The following is an 18,458-nucleotide window of genomic DNA, read 5'->3' as shown; positions in this document are numbered from 1 at the left end:
ACAGGGGTGTAGACAGACTCATGTTCTCCTTTTGTTTACATGGAAAAAACAAAAGTACAGAAATGATGTTGGAAAGAAGGATCTGGCTATGGGGAAGGGTGTGTCCTGTGTGAGTGACACCAGCACAGGAGAAGGAGAGCCATACTTCTGTGCCTCTGTTAAGCATGTGACTATACCACTGGCAGAGCAAGACACTGTGATTGGTTTCATAATTCCTCAACTGTGCCTCTAAAGAGTGACTTTCAGGAACTGTGGATATAGTTTGTGGTAGAATGCCTGCCTAGCAAGTACATGGAACATGGCATTTTCAAAAGAAAAAGTATTGAGATTCAATGCTATGATTACAGTGCCTTAAAGGATTTAGTCTGAAATCTTGTTAGACTGCTACTTTCTCTCCTTAAGAACACTCAGATATGCACTTAGATCTGGCTAATAAGAATGTCTTCCTTGCAGTCTTTAGGGCCTCTCTGCTTTTGGGCCCCATTTAGTTTTACAAAGTTCAGGATTTATTGTTTCCAAGTCCATGTTATGTTGGATGGGTACAGAATCAAGTACCCTATGCTCATTCTCCCCCCCTCTTTCTCTCTTTCTTTCCTTTTATTGAAAATAGATTCTTTTCTCACACATTGTATCTTGATTACACTTTCCCCTCCCTCTATTCCCTACCTCCCCTCCAGATCCATGCTCTTTCTGTCTCTCATTAGAAAACAATAGGCTTCTACAAGAGAACTTCTATTACAGAGTACACAGTCATTTTGTGACCCTTTCATGGTAAGCCATTTCTCATTTTAGGGGTCTATTTTACATTTATGTATGCGTATTTGTTTATGTATGTGTATGAATGTGTCAGTGCCCACAGGGCTGGATTTCAGGCAGTTGTGAGTCACCCAGTGTGAGTGCTGGGACCTGAACTCCAGTTCTCTACGAGACCAGAAGTGTAGTCGGAAGTTTTTCTGTGTCCTGTCCAGCCGTGCAGTCCCTCAGTTGCTTATAAAATAATCATTCAGAAGCTTATATTAATTATAATGGCTCGGCCATTAGCTCAGGCTTATTATTGACTAGATCTTACACTTAAATTAACCCATAATTCTTATTTATGTTTAGCCACATGGCTTGGTACCTTTTCTCAGTTCTGCCTTGTCATCTTGCTTCCTCTGTGTCTGGCTGGTGACTCCTGACGCAGCCTTCCTTTTCCCAGAATTCTCCTTGTCTGCTTATCCTGCCTATACTTCCTGCCTGGCTACTGGCCAGTCAGTGTTTTATTTATCAACCAATCAGAGCAACACATATTCACAGCATATAGAACGTCTTTCCACAGCACAAAAGCATGGTTTACTGCCAAGCCATCTCATTAACCCTACACCTTTTCTTGATTTTTGGAAAACCACACAGTGGGTCATTTACTCCTGCAGGTTCACACACTAAAATCAGAAATGGAAGTGTCACAAAAGCTGTAGAGGTTAAGTGCTAAACTCTGATGTGCTAATGTGAATCTGTGTGGATGTTGGGTAGAAGTGCATATTTGAAGAGTGCTTCTTTTGGAAAAGTTTTAATTCTCAAGTTTGGATTTAGACTTGTGTTGGTTTCTTTTCTGTTGCTGTGAGAAAATACCCTGACCACCTCTCCCCCCTCCCCCCCACCGCAAAAAAAAAAAAAAAAAAAAAAAAAAAAAAAAAAAAAAAAAACCTCAAGGGAGAATGCTTTTATCTGCACTTACAGTTCCAGAGGGAGAGCCCAGTATAACTGGGAAAGAAAGCAGTGAATGTGCAGAGCTGGCTGATCACACTGCATCTGTACTCAGGAAGCAACAGCAAGTGAAGACAGGTTATTGAAGTTCAAAGCCCACTGTAATTGTGAACTTCTGCCATCAACAAGGCTCTGTCTCCTAAAGTGAAGGACCAGCTTAGGACCAAGATTTCAGATGTGAGCCTATGGGGGATGTTTCCCATTCAGCTAAAGAGTGGTAAGCCTTACGCCTCTAAAACACTGATAGTCTTGTGTGACACTGTGAGCTTCTTCTGGGCTACTTTTTTTTTATGAGAGAAACAGTGATTTTAGGTCATCAATATAAACACACTGTAAAATCCAAACATTGCCTTCTGCCTTCCTCCAAACAATCTCCAACAGCATCAGATACAGTGTACACAGTCTCTTTCCTTAAATAACTCCTACTTTTGCGTTAATAGGAAGTCATGCACTGTCAGTTATGAACACTATGAAGTGTGGCTTAAATAAGTAGGGTGTGGAAAGTTGAGGAGTCACATAAGCTGGACAGGGACAGTGTTTGATCTGGATACTATGCCCATTGATAGGGTCTGCCATCTACAAATGAGCTTCTTCCAAAAGTGCGCTAGTAATAGCTACAAGGAAGCCATAACCACCTCTAGGAAAAGCTATTTCCTCTCTATACTGCTAGGTTTTGTGTGTCAACTTGACCCAAGCTAGAGTTATCAGAAGAAGGAGCCTCAGTTGAGGACATGCATCCATGAGATCCAGCTGTAATGCATTTTCTCAGTTAGTGATCAATGGGGGAGGGACCAGCCCATGGTGGATGGTGCCATCCCTCGAATACTAGTCCTGGGTTCTATAAGAAGGTGGGCTAAGCAAGCCATGAGAAGCAAGTCAGTAAACAGTTCTCCTCCATGGCCTCTGATCAGCTCCTACCTCCAGGATACTGCCCTGTCCTGACTTCCTTCAGTGATGAACAGAAATGCTGAAGTGTAAGCCTAATAAACCCTTTCCTCCCCAGCTTGCTTTTTGGTCCTGGTGTTTTGTGGCAGCATTAGAAACCCTAACTAAGATACTCTCTGACAATCAGTAAGAAGCAACTTTTGTTTGTCAAAGAAAAGTAAGTTGCTAGTTTGACATTGATTAGTTCAGGCTAGAGAATTAGAGCATGTCAGCCGGGGCTACAAAGTCAACTATTCACAATCAGGAACTACACATTCACACTAATTGGGGTCCTTCCTGGAGATGGCAGGACCCCATTCACATCCTCAGCTCCTAGAGCGGGAAGAAGGGGGCAAAAAGCAAGATACATAGTCAGGTAGCAGGTCTACCACTATCACCCATTCACCGTTTTCTCCTGTCCATGACATTCTTCTCTCTAAGCTGTGCCAAGTCCTAGATCTTCATCATTTTTCTATAAATACCCTGGCATGGCTCCCTATCTCCCAGAACCCTAAGCATTATCAACTGGCAGATAATTCTCAAAATAATTTCTGTGCCCTTGATCCCACCACCTCGATTCAGGCTCATTTAGCCAGCTTGTTAAGTAACATATTCACTTATATGTCCAATAAGAAAATATCCCTTAGTAAGTACAAGTTATTATCCCCACATTTGAGACCCTGCCCCTGTATTCTTTATTAACCCAAAAATTTAAATAGTAGTGTCACTTCCACAGGTTCCAAAATCCAAGAAGTTATCCTTGGTTCCTTTTTCCTCCATTGCTTCACAGTAAAAATACATCATGAGACTTGCTCAGCATTTCCTTCAAAGTATTACATGACCTGCTGGTAGTTCATGATTCTTTTTTTCTTTTTTTTGGGGGGGGCTCTTTTCTTGGTCCAAAAACTAAAGCAAATAGTCTCCTGTGTCTATTCTTGCTTTGTGTGCATTCTCTTCTACAGGAGAACTTTAAATGATTTTTTCACCCTAAAATTTAAGTCATTTATCAATTTGGTCTATTTAAATGTTGGTAATGGTCTTCCACAAAATTTAAAAATTCAAACAGGCCTTGGCTTCCTCCATGCTTTTCCAGGGATGGTTCATCCCACACTCACATTCCCTCTCAGTTTCATTAATTCAGCTGATTTTTAGTCTCCAAACATTCTCCCTGCTGCTACTTGCTCTGTGAAATGTCACCCATGCTATTAGTCAGGTTCTCTAGAGGCAGAGAACAAATGATTGGATTACATGGTCAGAGCCTGCAGGGTCTCACAGTAATCATCTATATCTTAGAAAGCCAGGAAACAAAACAAAACAAACAAACGAAACAAGCAGCTCTTCGTGCTCAGAGGATTCGAGCCTCAGAGCAAGAGGGACGGACGCTACAGCTTCAGGATGGAGTTTGGAGCTCGGCAGACTGTCACTGGTGTCAGGTCTCAAACCCGGGACAAACGGCCTACTGAGGTGCTTATTTAACATAGCAGAGTAGAACTAGCCACCAGGTTTTCCCAGCAAACCTCAGTCTCTACCTGTTACAGGGTATGACTGGCATACCCCACCCCCTACCCTAAAATTTTCAGTCCAGAGGCTGGGCTGTCCTCTCCTTCTCTACATAATCCAGCCATTTTTGCTATGCCTCCCTGCTCCCAGCTCCTTTTTTGCCCTTTTTACTCTTTACTATCCTGGCCTCTTGGCTTCTGGCCCTCCCTTCTCTCCTCTCCCTCTCTCCTCACATGGCCTGGCTCAGGGTCATGTTTACTCTGGGCTCTTCCGGATGTCTCTGCCTCTGACTATACTGTCTCTCATATCTACAATAATTTCCCCCTCCACCATGCCTAGGAGCAGTCATGTCCTCCCTGAGCCTAGCTCAGTCTAGTTGACACTCGGTCTTGTGGGAGTGTCTGTGTCCCAACCAGATCCCCTTGGCTCGGTGGGTTTGCCTATCTCCAGCTGCTAGGCACACTGGCTCGTCACTCACAGCCTCTGCCTTTTCCAAGAACTTGGCCTCAGCCTCTTTCTTGAGAGGTGATGCTTTTCCCTGCAATGACAGACTGGAAAGAAACCACGAAAGGCTGGCCCTCGTGCTTCAAGGTGGAACTATATGGTGCAATTCACTTTTTTAGAGCTACTGTTGATACCAGCCTGAAAGGACCTGCATCAGGGACCAAATGCCTCCACTTGCCTTCATTTTTCCTTGTTAACTTTCCTGGAGAGCAGTCCTTAGCTCACTCAAAACTCACCTTGGGTTCTACTTGAAGATTACTCTTCAAGGGGTAGAGAGATGGCCCAGAGATTAAGAGTACCACTGCTGCTCTTGTAGAGGACCCAGATTTGATTCCTAACACTCACATGATGGCTCACAATGTTCTATAATTCCCATTCTGAAGGATTTGGTGCTCACTTCCAGCCTGGTACTGTGAGACCAAAACAAGACAAATATACCTTGCAGGTTAAGCGTTCTGTTTTCAGTTAAGACAAGATTAAGTTCCTGTTTGTCCTATGTTAAGTCCTTGCAAGTTAAGGTTTCTACTTGCCCAGCCTCATGATTACCCTGGCTGTGAGCAATGACAGGATGTCTGAAATGGAGAACTGCTCATTTTCTGGATTGGGACTCCTTAACCACCCCCCCCCATGGTCCATGCTGTCCCTGGAGGCCATATTGATATCCATGATCTGTGCTACAATGGAGGATCTGCTGGTGTCCATGGTCTGTGCTGACTGTGTTGTTGTCCATGGTCTGTGCTCCTGCTGGAGGCCATCTTGATGTCCATGATCTTTGTTACCTCTGAAGGTCATGTGGATGTCCTTGTTCTTTGATGCCATGTTGGGGTCCATGGGCCATGCCACTGTCAAGAGCCACATTGGTTTCTGTAGCCCATGTTGCTGCTGGAGGCCATGTTGATGTCTACGACCTGTATGGTCATTGAGCGTCATGATGATGTCCATGGTCTATGATGCAGCTGAGGGCTGTGTTAATGATATCCACTGTCTATACTACCACTGGAGACCATGCTGAGGCCTGTGGCACGTGCTGACACCAGAGACCATGTGGTTGTCCGTGGTCTGTGCTGTTGCTGGAAACCATGGGCAAGTGCATGGTCAGTGATATTGATGACTGCAGACTCATAATTGAGAAAGAGGGACATTGAAGATTCCTGTGGACCTCCCCCCCACTGCCCCAACACACACAAAAGAAACAGTCTAGATTGGAAAGCTATTGAAGAGAACTCTTTAAAATGATGATAAAGATGCTGAGGCATAGCTCTTCACAGTTGATGGCTTCTGGCAGGGGTGAGGGGTCTGGAAGGACTCGGTTTTCTTTAATGGGTTGCCTACTGGGAGTTTGACCATGCTCCATTGAGTATATGGGCAACACAAAATGGACTTGGTATTTTTTTTTCTTTCTTCTTTTTTCTGGGAGGAGGTCTCAAGGATGGTGGTGGGGTGGGCCCAGGAGGACTGGGAAGCAAGTGTGATTAGGGTGCATTATGTGAAATTCCCAAATAATCAATAAAAAATATTATGTTGGATTAAAAAAAATGAAGAAGTTCCTATTTGTCCTGTGTTAAGTCCTTGCGAGTTAAGATTTCTATTTGTAACTAAGAATAGGTTTCTGTTTCTTAGATCTGATGTAAACTGCAAAACATGTTTTTCAACCTACACTAAACTTGCAACCCCATTCCCACGATGCATCTCCTTACCTTGTTCCTTCCCTTTCATTGTATCTTTCTAACAGTATATAACAGCCAACTCTCTAGCCCCTGGGAACACCTTTTCTCTCTTATAAAAGGGACTTCAAAAGGCCAGCACGGGCTGCTCTCTCAAATCCAGACTTAGGGTGAGACAGTCTCAGGTGCACCCCAAAATACAGCTTGCTTTCATTGGACAGTAGTGAATTTGGTCTTTTCTCCTCATGACTCTCAGGCTTAACAGTACCAGGCATGCAGATGATATACTTACACACATACAGGCAAAATACTCACACATAAAATAATAAATAAATAAATAAACATTTTTAAGAAGATTGTTTTTCAGAAGGCTCCTTCGCAAACTTGCCCTAAGCTGGATCCCTAGCCCTCTGTCCACTTTTATGTTATAATTTCTTTCATTTTGGTTCTAATAGGAAATTATGAAATTATCTTTTTGACTTTCCTCCACCTACATTTGCCCACAGACAGAGTAGGGTAGAGCTGGGAGCAGGTTTAGATCAACAGGAAGTGCCCAAGACTTTTCTCTGGACTTGGCTTTCTCAAAGCTGTTTCCTGAAGTGGGGAGATTTTATTTTTAATAAGGCAGCCAATAAGGGGATCAGGTGACGTGTGCCCCAGGGAGTTAGCCCAGAATCTCACCGTACAATCACACTGACATTATAGAGATGCCTGAGGGAAGCCTAACAATGGAGCCTTTAAAATAACCAACCAAGAGATTTCCAAGTGCTGGTCTGAGGACAGGCTTGTCCTTGGGGCACTCAGCTCATCCTGTGCTAAGTTTCCATTGTGTGCCAATACCAAAAAGAAGGCAAATGTCACACAAGTAACTCAGTTTGGGGTCTCTGGGGGAAATAATTAAAAGCCAGTATCATACACACATGGCCACGATCTGTGGGACCAAGTTGCTGAATACCGCTTCATCTGAGTGTGGGTTTTCCTCATTACTACACCCTCTACCAAGGCTTCTTTTGTGTAGTACATTTGGTTTTTGTAAGCCTTCGAGTTTCTAATCCCCATAGTAACAAGCTGGGAGTTGCTTATACAACTGGATGCTTTCTGTAAATGTCTTTTGTTTTAGTTAGTGATGAAACACCATGACCAAAAGCAACTTGGGGAGGAAAGGGTTTGTTTCACTCACAGTTCCATAGAACAGTTCACCATCAAAAGCAGTGAGGACAGGAACTCAAGCAGGGCAGGGACTCATGTAGGACAGGAGCTGGAGGCAGGAGCTGATGCAGAGGCCATGGACGGTACTGCTCACTAGATTGCTGATGGTTTGTTCAGCCTGCTTTCTTATAGAACCTAGGACCACCAGCCCAAGGATGGCACCACTCACAATGGGCTGGGCCCTCCCCCATCAATCACTAATTTTAAAAATGCTCCTATAGGCCGGGCAGTGGTGGCACACGCCTTTAATCCCAGCGCACTCGGGAGGCAGAGGCCGGCGGATCTCTGTGAGTTTGAGGCCAGCCTGGGTTACCAAGTGAGTTCCAGGAAAGGCGCAAAGCTACACAGAGAAATCCTGTCTCGAAAAAAACCAAAAAAAAAAAAAAAAAAAAAAAAAAAAAAAGCTCCTATAGGCTGTCTACAGCCCGACATTATGAAGGCAATTTCTCAACTGAAGTTTGCTCCTTTCTGATAACTCTAGATTGTGTCAAGTTAACATGAAACTTGCCAGCACACTTTTGTAAGAACTTTAGCTTGTCTTGAGCTCTGCCGTAACTGAAGATTATAACAAATCTCCCCATATCTGTGTGCAAAGTAATCAAGAAAGTTACTATGCAAAAATCAAGAAGGCTGAACTCTATATAGAACTCTATGTGCTGAACAGTGTGGCCTGGAACAAAGCAGTCTTAGCCGGAAAGAAAGGTATCCTTGTTCTACCTCATCTACCTCTTTGTAATCCCCTGGCCACTGGTCATAGGTAGAAATTGTTGGTGGGAAGACAACAAAGTCCAGAGCATCATGGGAGATTGGAGGAGCACCTGCTGTGACTTCTCACAGTGGCACAGGCAGTGGTCCATGGGTGGATCAGCTTTCTGGCACCTACCAGGGCAGAGGCACAGAGAGTGAAGAATTGTAGTTTTACTTGATTTTCAGTTTGCTACATTTTGCTGATGTCATCTAGGGTGTATACATATGGTTGCTTATTTCTCAAATAAACATGACACTGCAAATAACAGCTGCATCATCTGCAAAAACCAAAGTTGCTAGACACACTGAACGGCTTACCTGGATTCTTTAAGAGATGTTAAGTGTCGTAACAATCACTGGATGCTGGAAACCAGGCTCTTGGGTGATTTGGGATTCAAGTCATACCTCCAAGATTTGTTTTCTGCTTTGTCTGCCATGCTCATCTTCTTGCTTGCCCTTTGATACAGGATTTCTGTCATCTGGTCCTGGAGGGAGTCAACAGCATGCCTTTTCAGGCAGGCTTCTTGTCAGCAGGACCTCGGCTCAGCATCTCTGCGATGTCTTCCTTTCTGTGTGGCATCTGTGTTCACTTTGCCACTGCTGACTGGCGCTCCACATGCCCTGGTCTAGATGGTGGAGGTCAGATGGTCACATTCTTTCACACCTTGAAAACAGTGCTGGGAAACCAATGCATATATTTAGCCAAGTCTGACTGTGTTGGCCAAGAACCTCATTGTCCTTAATAAGGGGAAGTGAGAGACTGACATTAAGAGTAGTTGCTTTGTGATTGGAGAGATGACTCAGTAGGTAATAATATTTCAGAGGACTAGAGTTCCTTGTACTCATGTCGGGTGGCTTACAACCTCCAGCTCCATGGGATCCAGTGCCCTTTTTTGTCCTCTGTGATCACTTGGACTCACATACATGTACCCACACAAATACACATATTTTAAAACAAAACAAAATAAAACTGTTTTTAAAAAAGGAGTAGCCATAAATTAAACAACATATAATAATAATAATTTAAAAACTGAAAACCTGACCATCTCTGAGACCAGAGGGAAGTTGTTACAAGTTAAATGTGTTAAACTATGTCTTCCAGAAATTCTTATGTTGAAGAATTACTGCTTTAGAATGGAGATGGTGATCATTGCAGAAAATAATTGGCTAATATGAGGTCACAGTAGAGTTGTTAGAGAATATAATCAAATATGATTTGTGTCTCTATAAAAAGAAAGTCATGTGTAGAGACAGAAACACTCACAGGAAGAATCCTGCACCAGTAGGGTGGAGTAGATGGCTTAGTAGTTAAAGTATTTGCCATGAGAATAAAAGAACCAAAGTTCAGATCACAGAAAGCCCCATAAACACTGGATGGGCTTTGCAGTCCAACTGTAATTCTAGCCTCAGACAGCAGAATCGGGGGATTCCTCAGAGCAAACTGACTCAAACAGCCAGCTGTATTGATGAGCTCTGTGTTTGATTGAGAGATCCTACCTCAATGAGTAAAGTGGACGGGTGATCCAGGATGACTCTTGAGATCAACCTTAGGCCTTTACATGCATGTGCACAGAGGTGCACACACAAGCAAAAACATGAACATACACACACACACACACACACACACACACACACACACAGAGGTGAACAAAGGGTTGGAGGTTCACTACTACAAGCCAAGAAACTAACAGAAGTTAGGAGCCAGGCCTAGAACAGACCATTCCCTTGAACCTGCTGAGACCTCCATTCCAAAACCCTGCTGTCCACAACTACATGCCAGCTTTCTGCTGTTCTGAGATATCTAGTCTGTGGTGCACTAAGAGTTGTAGGAAACCCACAAAAAGGTCATCTGGGTCATAGATTTTGGATTGTACACTACTCCATTCCTGCCCATTGTGAAAAATTTTTGGTGGAAAAGTAAGATGAGACATAGATGTAATTTCTTTCTTTACAACTTTGTTGGTCAGCATAGATACTTGCAATTTGTCTTAGGGCTCATTTGATGTTGGTAAAACTCACCCCAAACCATGTATTTGCATTTACACTATCCTTGGGCTCTAGTTCTAGATGGGACAGATTTCTCAAAAGTGTAACAAGAGGACTGAGAGAGAGGTGTTGAGCTTCAGAGCTTTCTGTGATGTGTGGAGCTTTCACAGATGCTTCTACCCTGATCATAAGGAGCCATGATCTCTCCAGAAGAAAGAAAGTAATCAACTAAGAAAGCATGGCAACCTAGGAGGACCCCCATGGGACACCATGTGTTCTCTTCTTGTTTCCGTAGTTGTTTTTAAAAATCAACAACAACAACAACAAAACTTCCTTGTAGTCTGTCACCACACCTGTGTACAGCACTTTACCAGATCTGACCATCTCAGCCCTACTTAATACTATTTTAATTATGAATTCTACACTTCAGAGAATGTCTGTCAGGCTCATTCTGTCCAGCTTCTTCTCTGCTCTTCAGAGTACTTGGACTGAGATTATTCTTCAAACACATTGTAGTTCCCACACTTACATCATGTGTTCCTATTGTGGCCCCTTGCTCTCTACCTCCCCTCCATCTCTGAGGTGTTCAGGGACTTGCTCCACCTTCAAATTCAGCTCCATGCTGTCTCTCTATATCTTCCTCAAGCCTCTCCAGGAACACGAATTCACTGTGCAGGATAACCATGCTATCCCTGTGTATTCTGTGTAAATTAGTCTGGCCATACATCCTTCCATTCATTAAGTATTTGTTGAGCCCCTGATCTATATCAGGTCTCAGATTTGGTACCACTGACAACTTGTGTCTTTTACATGTCAGTGGGAGAAGTAGCTCATTGGTAGTTGTTGTAAAGAGAATATTGAAGAGGTAGGAAGCGTTTAACAGTATGGTTGTTTAAGAAATATGTATACTTATCCAAGATGTGAAGAGTTTGCTGTCCAAGTATAAGATTCTGAATTTGTGAAGCTCACTCTGTTTGCTCTAGCAGATCCTATTCCTAACTGTGTCTGCTTTCTTCTCCTATATTGGACTTCTTAGGAGCTGAGAACAGGTTTCATTCATTCTCCTTAGCTTTCACGTTTCCAGTGCAACTACAAACAGTGATGCTTCAGGAGAAGGAGGAAGCAAGTAGACAAAGAGTATGGTTTTGGAAATACGTGTTAGCGTTCTACATTAAAGCTCAGTAGGTTTGCTTTTCTACTGATTAAATATGCCCACCCCCAATTTGTGTAGTTTCAACATTGAAAATGTTAGAATGCACACTGATCCTTTCTGCCCTGTGTCTTCGGCACCTGCCTAACACTCCTGACTTCCTTTCCACCAGGCTAACTTGCTCACTTTGTCCTGAGTGCTGCCCATCACATCTGTGACTTACCTTCTCAAGCGTTCACTTCCCTTTTCTGGCTTCAAGCTCCATCTGTTTCCTGTTCCATTTAAGTTTGATAAGATGCTAGAATGTTCTACCTTTCACAGTTATCTGTGACTTGTCATTAGAATGTACACCTGTGGTTTGTCACGAGTGCATTCCATCCCACTGCAGAACATCAATTAGCAAATGGCTTCATGAACTCTACAGTGCAATGATGTTGAACAATATACTACTTCCTCCGCAGAATTAGAAATAAGAACCACACAAAGAAACCTAGCAGGACAAAAAAAGTCCTTCTCTGTGATACTCACCCTTCCAGAGATCAAAAAACAGGTGGCTGATGTTTTTAATGTAACAGGAATGTAGATAGAAAATAAGCATCCATCTTTCATGGAATTCTGAGAATAATTGTAACAGTCAACTTGAGGACCTCAGTAATTTACCAGAAAGGAAAGGATAAAATCAGAAAACTTTGGAGATGAGAAGAGTTTACAAACCATCTTGTAAACATTTTTAGATGCCATGAAGACCATCCAACTCTTTTATAGTACAGGTTAGGGGACTCAAGACCAACTAACCAGACATGGCTTATACTGGAGTACTTGAAACAAGAAACATCATATTTTAGCTCAACCCCAAACTGTTTTTATTTCCTCTGTTAATCTATTACAATTAGAGCTGAGAGCCATTGTGTTTTTGCATTGATGCTGATGGGCTAATTTGATTGTTGTTGTTGTTGTTGTTATATTATGAGACAGGTCTCACTATGCAGCCCCTATTGGCCCGGAACTCATAGATATCTGCCTACTTTTGCTTCTTGGGTGCTGGAATAAAAGGCCACCACATACTAATTTGTACATTGTGGTCTGGGGATAGACATGGGCTCCATAGTATCATCATAATCGTCCCTTTATTTTCAAGTGTTTGCAAAGCAATCCTCAGACTGGATGAGGTCTGCATAAAGACAGCCCTCACCAGTGCCATTGACTCAGGCATGCATTGGCTGTCTTTGTGCCAAAGAATTCTGGAAATGTGTGGGCAATCTCTCTTTTGCCTTGACTTCATAAACCAGGAGCATTTCCCAGGAGCCGTTGCACTAAATTTTGTAGATTTATAAAAGCGTCAAATGTCCTTGAAGAACATGACTGTGTCTCCATTGGCTGCCCGGTCCCGCGGGCCAGGTTATTTGATGAGACCCGAGGAGGCACCTCCTGAAAGATCAATGGGGGCGAGAGAGAAAGGAGACCAGGCACGTAAAGGAAGACAGAGACATTCTGAGTTGCGTCGAGGTCTCCGTTTATTGACTGGGTGTTGAGGCTTATAAACAGGGCTTCAGGCAGGGAGGGGGAACAGGGGAAGCACGGAGAGAAGGATGGAAAATTCCTAAGGGAGGGTGAGGTCACTTTGGTCCCAGGCCCCTGCAGCTGGCTGATTAGCAGGTACTCCAGGAAGTTGTACAGCCCGCGGGTTAGGCCAGGAACTTCCTGCCTTTGTAAGGTTTGATAAAGTAAGGACACCACTGTCCGGAATCGGTCCCCAACAATTGGCAACTCAGAGATAAAACTAAATAAGGAAAAAGACTGGAGAGAAATAAGGCTTGTTTACGAAGGGGAAATGTCATATCTAGCTTAATAATTCTTGTTTATAAAAATACTAGTCAAGAAAAATATAATTAAAATCTTTATGTGAATTTCCAGAACAAATACTGACACTGTCATATTTACTGTAGTTCCAGTAAAAATGCCAAATATGAAATTTGATTTATGCCCTGTCTCCCTTCTCTGTAGATGCAACTATGACTATCTACAAGTCACATCTTTGTCTTCTTCCTGTACATTGTGAATGATGGTTTAATAAATATTTATTATTTAGCACCAGTTATATTTTTTGGCTTACATATTGGCATGTTTGTGGAGATCAGAGATCAACTTGAGGGAATCAGTTCTCTCCTTCTGTTGTGGGGCTCCTTGAGTAGGATGGAGCCTATTTCTTGACTCAGTTCAGAGAACTAGCACCTCAAATTTGAAGCAATCCTCCTGCCTCAGACTCCCAAGAGCTGGGTTTACAGGCTTGAGAATTTGCTTTTAACAATGACTTTTACATAACAAAGCTTCTGGCCTGGTAGTGGATTTGTAGTATTTGGGATTAAAAGGACTTTAAAATTAAAAGGAAGTTCTTGCAGTGGCCACAGTCTGGATTCTAGTCTGCAGAATCTTCAGGAATTTAAGTACTATCTTAGGGGTGATTTCTTACTTAGAAAATAGAAACACTAACAACAGAAACAGCCTTTTCAGTTTTAGAAAGTACATATGAGAGGGAAATGAGGTCAGAGATGCAAAATACTGGATGCACATCATGATGGTGAGTAAAATGCAGAAAAAGAATGGATGAAGAGGAGAAAGGAAGTGGGGAGGGAGCTGCCTGAACAAGAGGAGAAAAACGAAGGTGCTCTGGAGCCAGCTGTGAAACGATATTGTTAGAGAAAATATACAGTTTGTGCCATAGAATTGGGCGAGTGTAGGCTGCTAGAGTTGAGACATTGCTGTCTTCAAGATATAAAGAGATGGTGTGTGAGCCTCCATAAGCAATAGGCTGGGTCTGGTGTCTGTCTCCTCACGAAGATGATGCCAGGGGGACATCTATATCCCTCCACTTCTAAATCCCATAAACTCTATCAGAGTTCATGGGTGTGTAGTTAGTGTTTGAACTGACAAATGCCTATTTAATCACTATGCACAATGAAAAACTGGCTAAGAACCATAGCACACTCAACTATAATTTATTCCAAAGCTTAAAACGTCTGGCAATATCTATGCTGCCTTGACCAAGTAGGATCCATCTTCTTTCCAGACTCCAGTGCTCTCATCTATTAAACAAGGAGTGTCAGATAACACGTCACACAAGGCTTTACGCAGTACTGTATCAGAAGTCTGATTCTATGTTCGTTTCACACACAGATTCTAAATATTTCATTGAAATTTGGTGTGTGTGTGTGTGTGTGTGTGTGTGTGTGTGTGTGTATACACGTGTTCTTACATGTGAGTGCAGTGCCTACCAATTCCAGAAGAGGTCGCCACATCCCCTAGATGGAGCTCAAATTACAGGCTGTTGTGAGCCATCCAACATGGGTGCTGGGAACAGCACTCCAGGCTTCTGGAAGAGCAGCATGTATTCTTAGGTACTGAACCACCTCTCCATCTCCCTCACCTCCACCCCACCTCCACCAGATTCTATATAGATTGAGAAACATAGCAAGGCTTTTGTTTTCACATCTGTGAAACGTGGACTCTGAGCTCTGACTGCATTTCCCATGACACACACATTCCATGGGCAGTCTCGCTCGCCGCTGAATAGTTTGACTAACACATCCAATGTTACTGCTTTATTTTATTTTGGCAAACTTGGGCTTTCCAAGCTCCTTTTTACAAATGTCTAAACTTGGAATAAATGAATGCCTGCTTTAGAGAGCGACTGTAGGTTTACATAACACCAGTGACAGTCACTAAAAATGACTGGCAGTATCTAGTCCAGGCTACGTGGGCAATGAAAATGAGGTGGCAGTGTTGAACTGACAAGCTGAAGTTTATTTCCAAACTTAGCTTTAAATTTAGCAGCGGCTGTGATGACACAGTCATTGAAAGATAGAGTTTGACTCAGAGATGTATTTCTCAGCTTTAACTCTCCCTACATAATCAGGTCTCCTCATCTAAGGAAGAGTACTGAATCCCAAGGTACTAACCAACAAGGCTATTACTGTGGAACCTATATTTGGCTTCAGTGGAACATCCATAAGCTACATACGCCTTGAAGCTGCACATCGAGTCAACCCGAAATGAATGTACTGATTTTACAAAAGGGTAAATAGAACATTTTATTAACACTTGTTTTGCAGCAACAAAATGACAGTTCACATCTCTTTACTCAGCACAGCAAAGGCGATGATCACGTGACAGTACTTGGCGACACAAAGCAGAGAGGAGTTTCAGGTTCTTAAGGTCAGGAGTGGTTTGCATTTAGAAACAAACTTCATGTTCTATTCGCAGTAGCAGGGCCTCCAGTCAAGAGCACAGGACACTGAACAGATCAAATACCCAGAGCAGACACGGAAACACACCAGGTGACATTTTGCGTTAAATTGGGATATGCATTCTTATCACCGCAGAACATTATAAAGAATTCGGATGTTAACTTCTTTAAAAGAAATAAATCATTGCTACCACAAGCAACACAGGGATAATTTACAAACAGGGGGTTCTAAGCTTTGCACTTATTGCTTGGTACACAAATGTTGCAGTTCCTGTTGAAATATATTAAGAAATGGCGAGCAAAATGCCTTTTTTTCCCATCTAAAATTCTATGACTCTATGAAAGTAGAAATTGCAGTCCCCTAACCCAACATTAGGTGTATGCTATTTTTGGTTCTGTGTGAAAAGTATTTGTTATGTTTGTGTGAGTGGATATGTATAAGATATACAGGGATATAGATATAATTTCAATATATTTTGTCCTATATACTCAAGACAAATATCTCTTAAATGGGATATTAGATAATAAAATTGTCTACATATAGAATCTCTATTGTTTATCTTTTCATGTTATATATAGCTTTGTGGCATGAGTTTCATATAGTCTCTAGCTATCAAGGAAGATTATCTAAATCATTTTCTATATATTTTGTTGTTAATATTGCATTTTAAGGGCTACAGCTTCATAGTAAATTTTTATTAGATTCTTTATGATTTTATATATATATATCAATCAATTTTTCCTAATGTAAGTTACAACCAGTACAAAGTTGTAATAAAAAATACATTGAAGTCTATTTCTTCTTATAGTTTTTTGCAAAAAAAGTTATGTGATATGTTACATGAAAGTTGAATTTTATTGAAATGTGAGGGGTTTGATACTGTCAGGTAATGAATGGGAGAGCATGGAGCATACTCCTCCCTTTACAAGTTCTCTTTCATAAAAAATAAGTGTTTGTGCCCAAGCATTTCACAAAACACTGCAAGATAAGCTTTTTGAAGATCACAAAATATCACACACTGTGCACTCCTAATAACAATTCAGTACGAGTTGCTAGCTGCTAGTATACAATATAGTTCTTCAATGAAAAGATAGAGCCAATCCATGATATACATATAATGATTATAGTCAATACCCGATCTAACCAACTTTCCAATCTCACTATGTCTGTAGACAGGATTTCCCTGGGATATTTTGCAGTCCAGTGTAATAAATAAATAAGTGCAGTTTGCATGATCAAGTAGCTTTGGCTTCCTAACTTCTGTAGGATGACACGTGCCAACGATTTTAGTTGTGCTCTCTAACATGGTGATGGATCCAACGAACACCTACTTATATCTACAGTAAACCTTTAAATCACAAACGGAAGGATGAACGACCTCATTGGAAATGATATAACGTGACAACTTCCACAGATTGCACTTGATAGGAATCTCATGGTCTGTTTTGAATTCATATATTTTTTTTAAAACGGCAAGACTTGCTTGGTTGATATGTTAACATGTTCACACCACATTTTTTAAAATGATTTTGTGCAATCACAATTAATTCGATCACAACACTAAAAATGAATCGAGCAACTAGCTTCGTTATGAATAATCATCTTGGTCCTTATAGCTGTATGCATCTTGGGCTCCTTCCTGCACAAACTCTTCTTTCTTCTCCCAGCCGTTAGGCCAGCCTCCGTTCTCCTGGGTGGTGGCGCCGTAAGACTTGGTGGTACCGTAATTTATGTAATTCTGCGTGATGTCCCCTGTTTCTTCGTCCAGTTCATCTTCGTGAATGAAACCACATTTTTCTTCACTTGTCTCCTCAGGGTCTGCCCAAGGTTGTTTCTCTCCTGAGGCAAATATTGCATAAAATACGACTCCACCGTAGTGGACCAGTGCAGCGATGAGGAAGACATACTGCCACTCTTCACGGGACTGTGGTGAGAAAAGGGGGCACTGTGAGAGCAAAGCTCCATAACTGGAGAGCCGCCCTGGGAGCATGCTCGGCCATCATGCTTTTTGTGAGGAGGCGCTACCTTTGGGGTTACCCATGTCAAGCAAACACTTTGAAATAAAACTGTTTTATTATTTAAATTTTAAGATAAAGATTTGAAAATAAAATCTCAAATATATCTCTAGTCTGTTGAGTTCAAGAATATTCCTTTACATTTATTAATCCTTCTTTAGCTTTTTATCTTTTTTTGGTTGGGGGCATTCACTCTGTAACTGAGACTGGTCTTGAACTGAGGATTCTTCTGACTCTTTCCCCTCACTGCTGAAGGGATAGGCATGCACTAGCTCAGCCAGCTCTCCATTGGCTTGTCTTTCTTATTCATTCTCTTCATTTCCATCTGTAAAACCTCAAATCTGAAGCCCTATATATACATATGAGGACAGCTAATAATAGCATTCCTCATAAAACTGCCTTAGAATCTGAATTGAGGTTAATGAATAAAGCTGGGGAAGACTGTTTGTCTATTTTATAATCTAGGAGCAAAGGTTTTGGGGGCTTGGGGGTGATGTTCTTGTCACAATGGGGAGATCAGAAATAGGCAATTTGTTTTTTGTATAAAGCCCTAGCTTGGCTACTTAACACTTCCAAATAAATAGGTAACCTGTGGCTGTTGGAAGGGCTTGAGAAACACCTTGCCTGATAGTTGGGGAGGTGGACCTTCTCAGAGCTGCTACAGAGATCTGTTTCTCTGGGCTTCATTTGTCCTGCCTACGTAGAAGTGGACAGAGCACTCCAAGAACACCACAGCTCCTTCCCAACCACAGGAGAGAATCTTCTACGA

At 42.1% G+C, this 18,458-nt stretch overlaps 1 protein-coding gene across 2 annotated transcripts in view; it reads right to left on the bottom strand.

Annotated features, from left to right (window-relative positions):
* Window positions 1-17,262: 17,262 nt before the first annotated feature.
* Window positions 17,263-18,458, bottom strand: part of Slc17a6 (solute carrier family 17 member 6) — a 40,746-nt gene continuing 39,550 nt past the window's right edge. For both annotated transcript variants that reach the window (XM_059253366.1, XM_059253368.1), the window contains one exon: window positions 17,263-17,598. In XM_059253366.1, the coding sequence (XP_059109349.1) occupies window positions 17,263-17,598 (336 nt within the window). The remainder of the gene's footprint in view (window positions 17,599-18,458) is intronic.

The sequence above is a fragment of the Peromyscus eremicus genome, chromosome 1 (genome assembly GCF_949786415.1).
Source record: "Peromyscus eremicus chromosome 1, PerEre_H2_v1, whole genome shotgun sequence".
In the NCBI taxonomy this organism is placed as follows: Eukaryota; Metazoa; Chordata; class Mammalia; order Rodentia; family Cricetidae; genus Peromyscus; species Peromyscus eremicus.
This window is presented reverse-complemented; position numbering and strand designations above follow the sequence as displayed.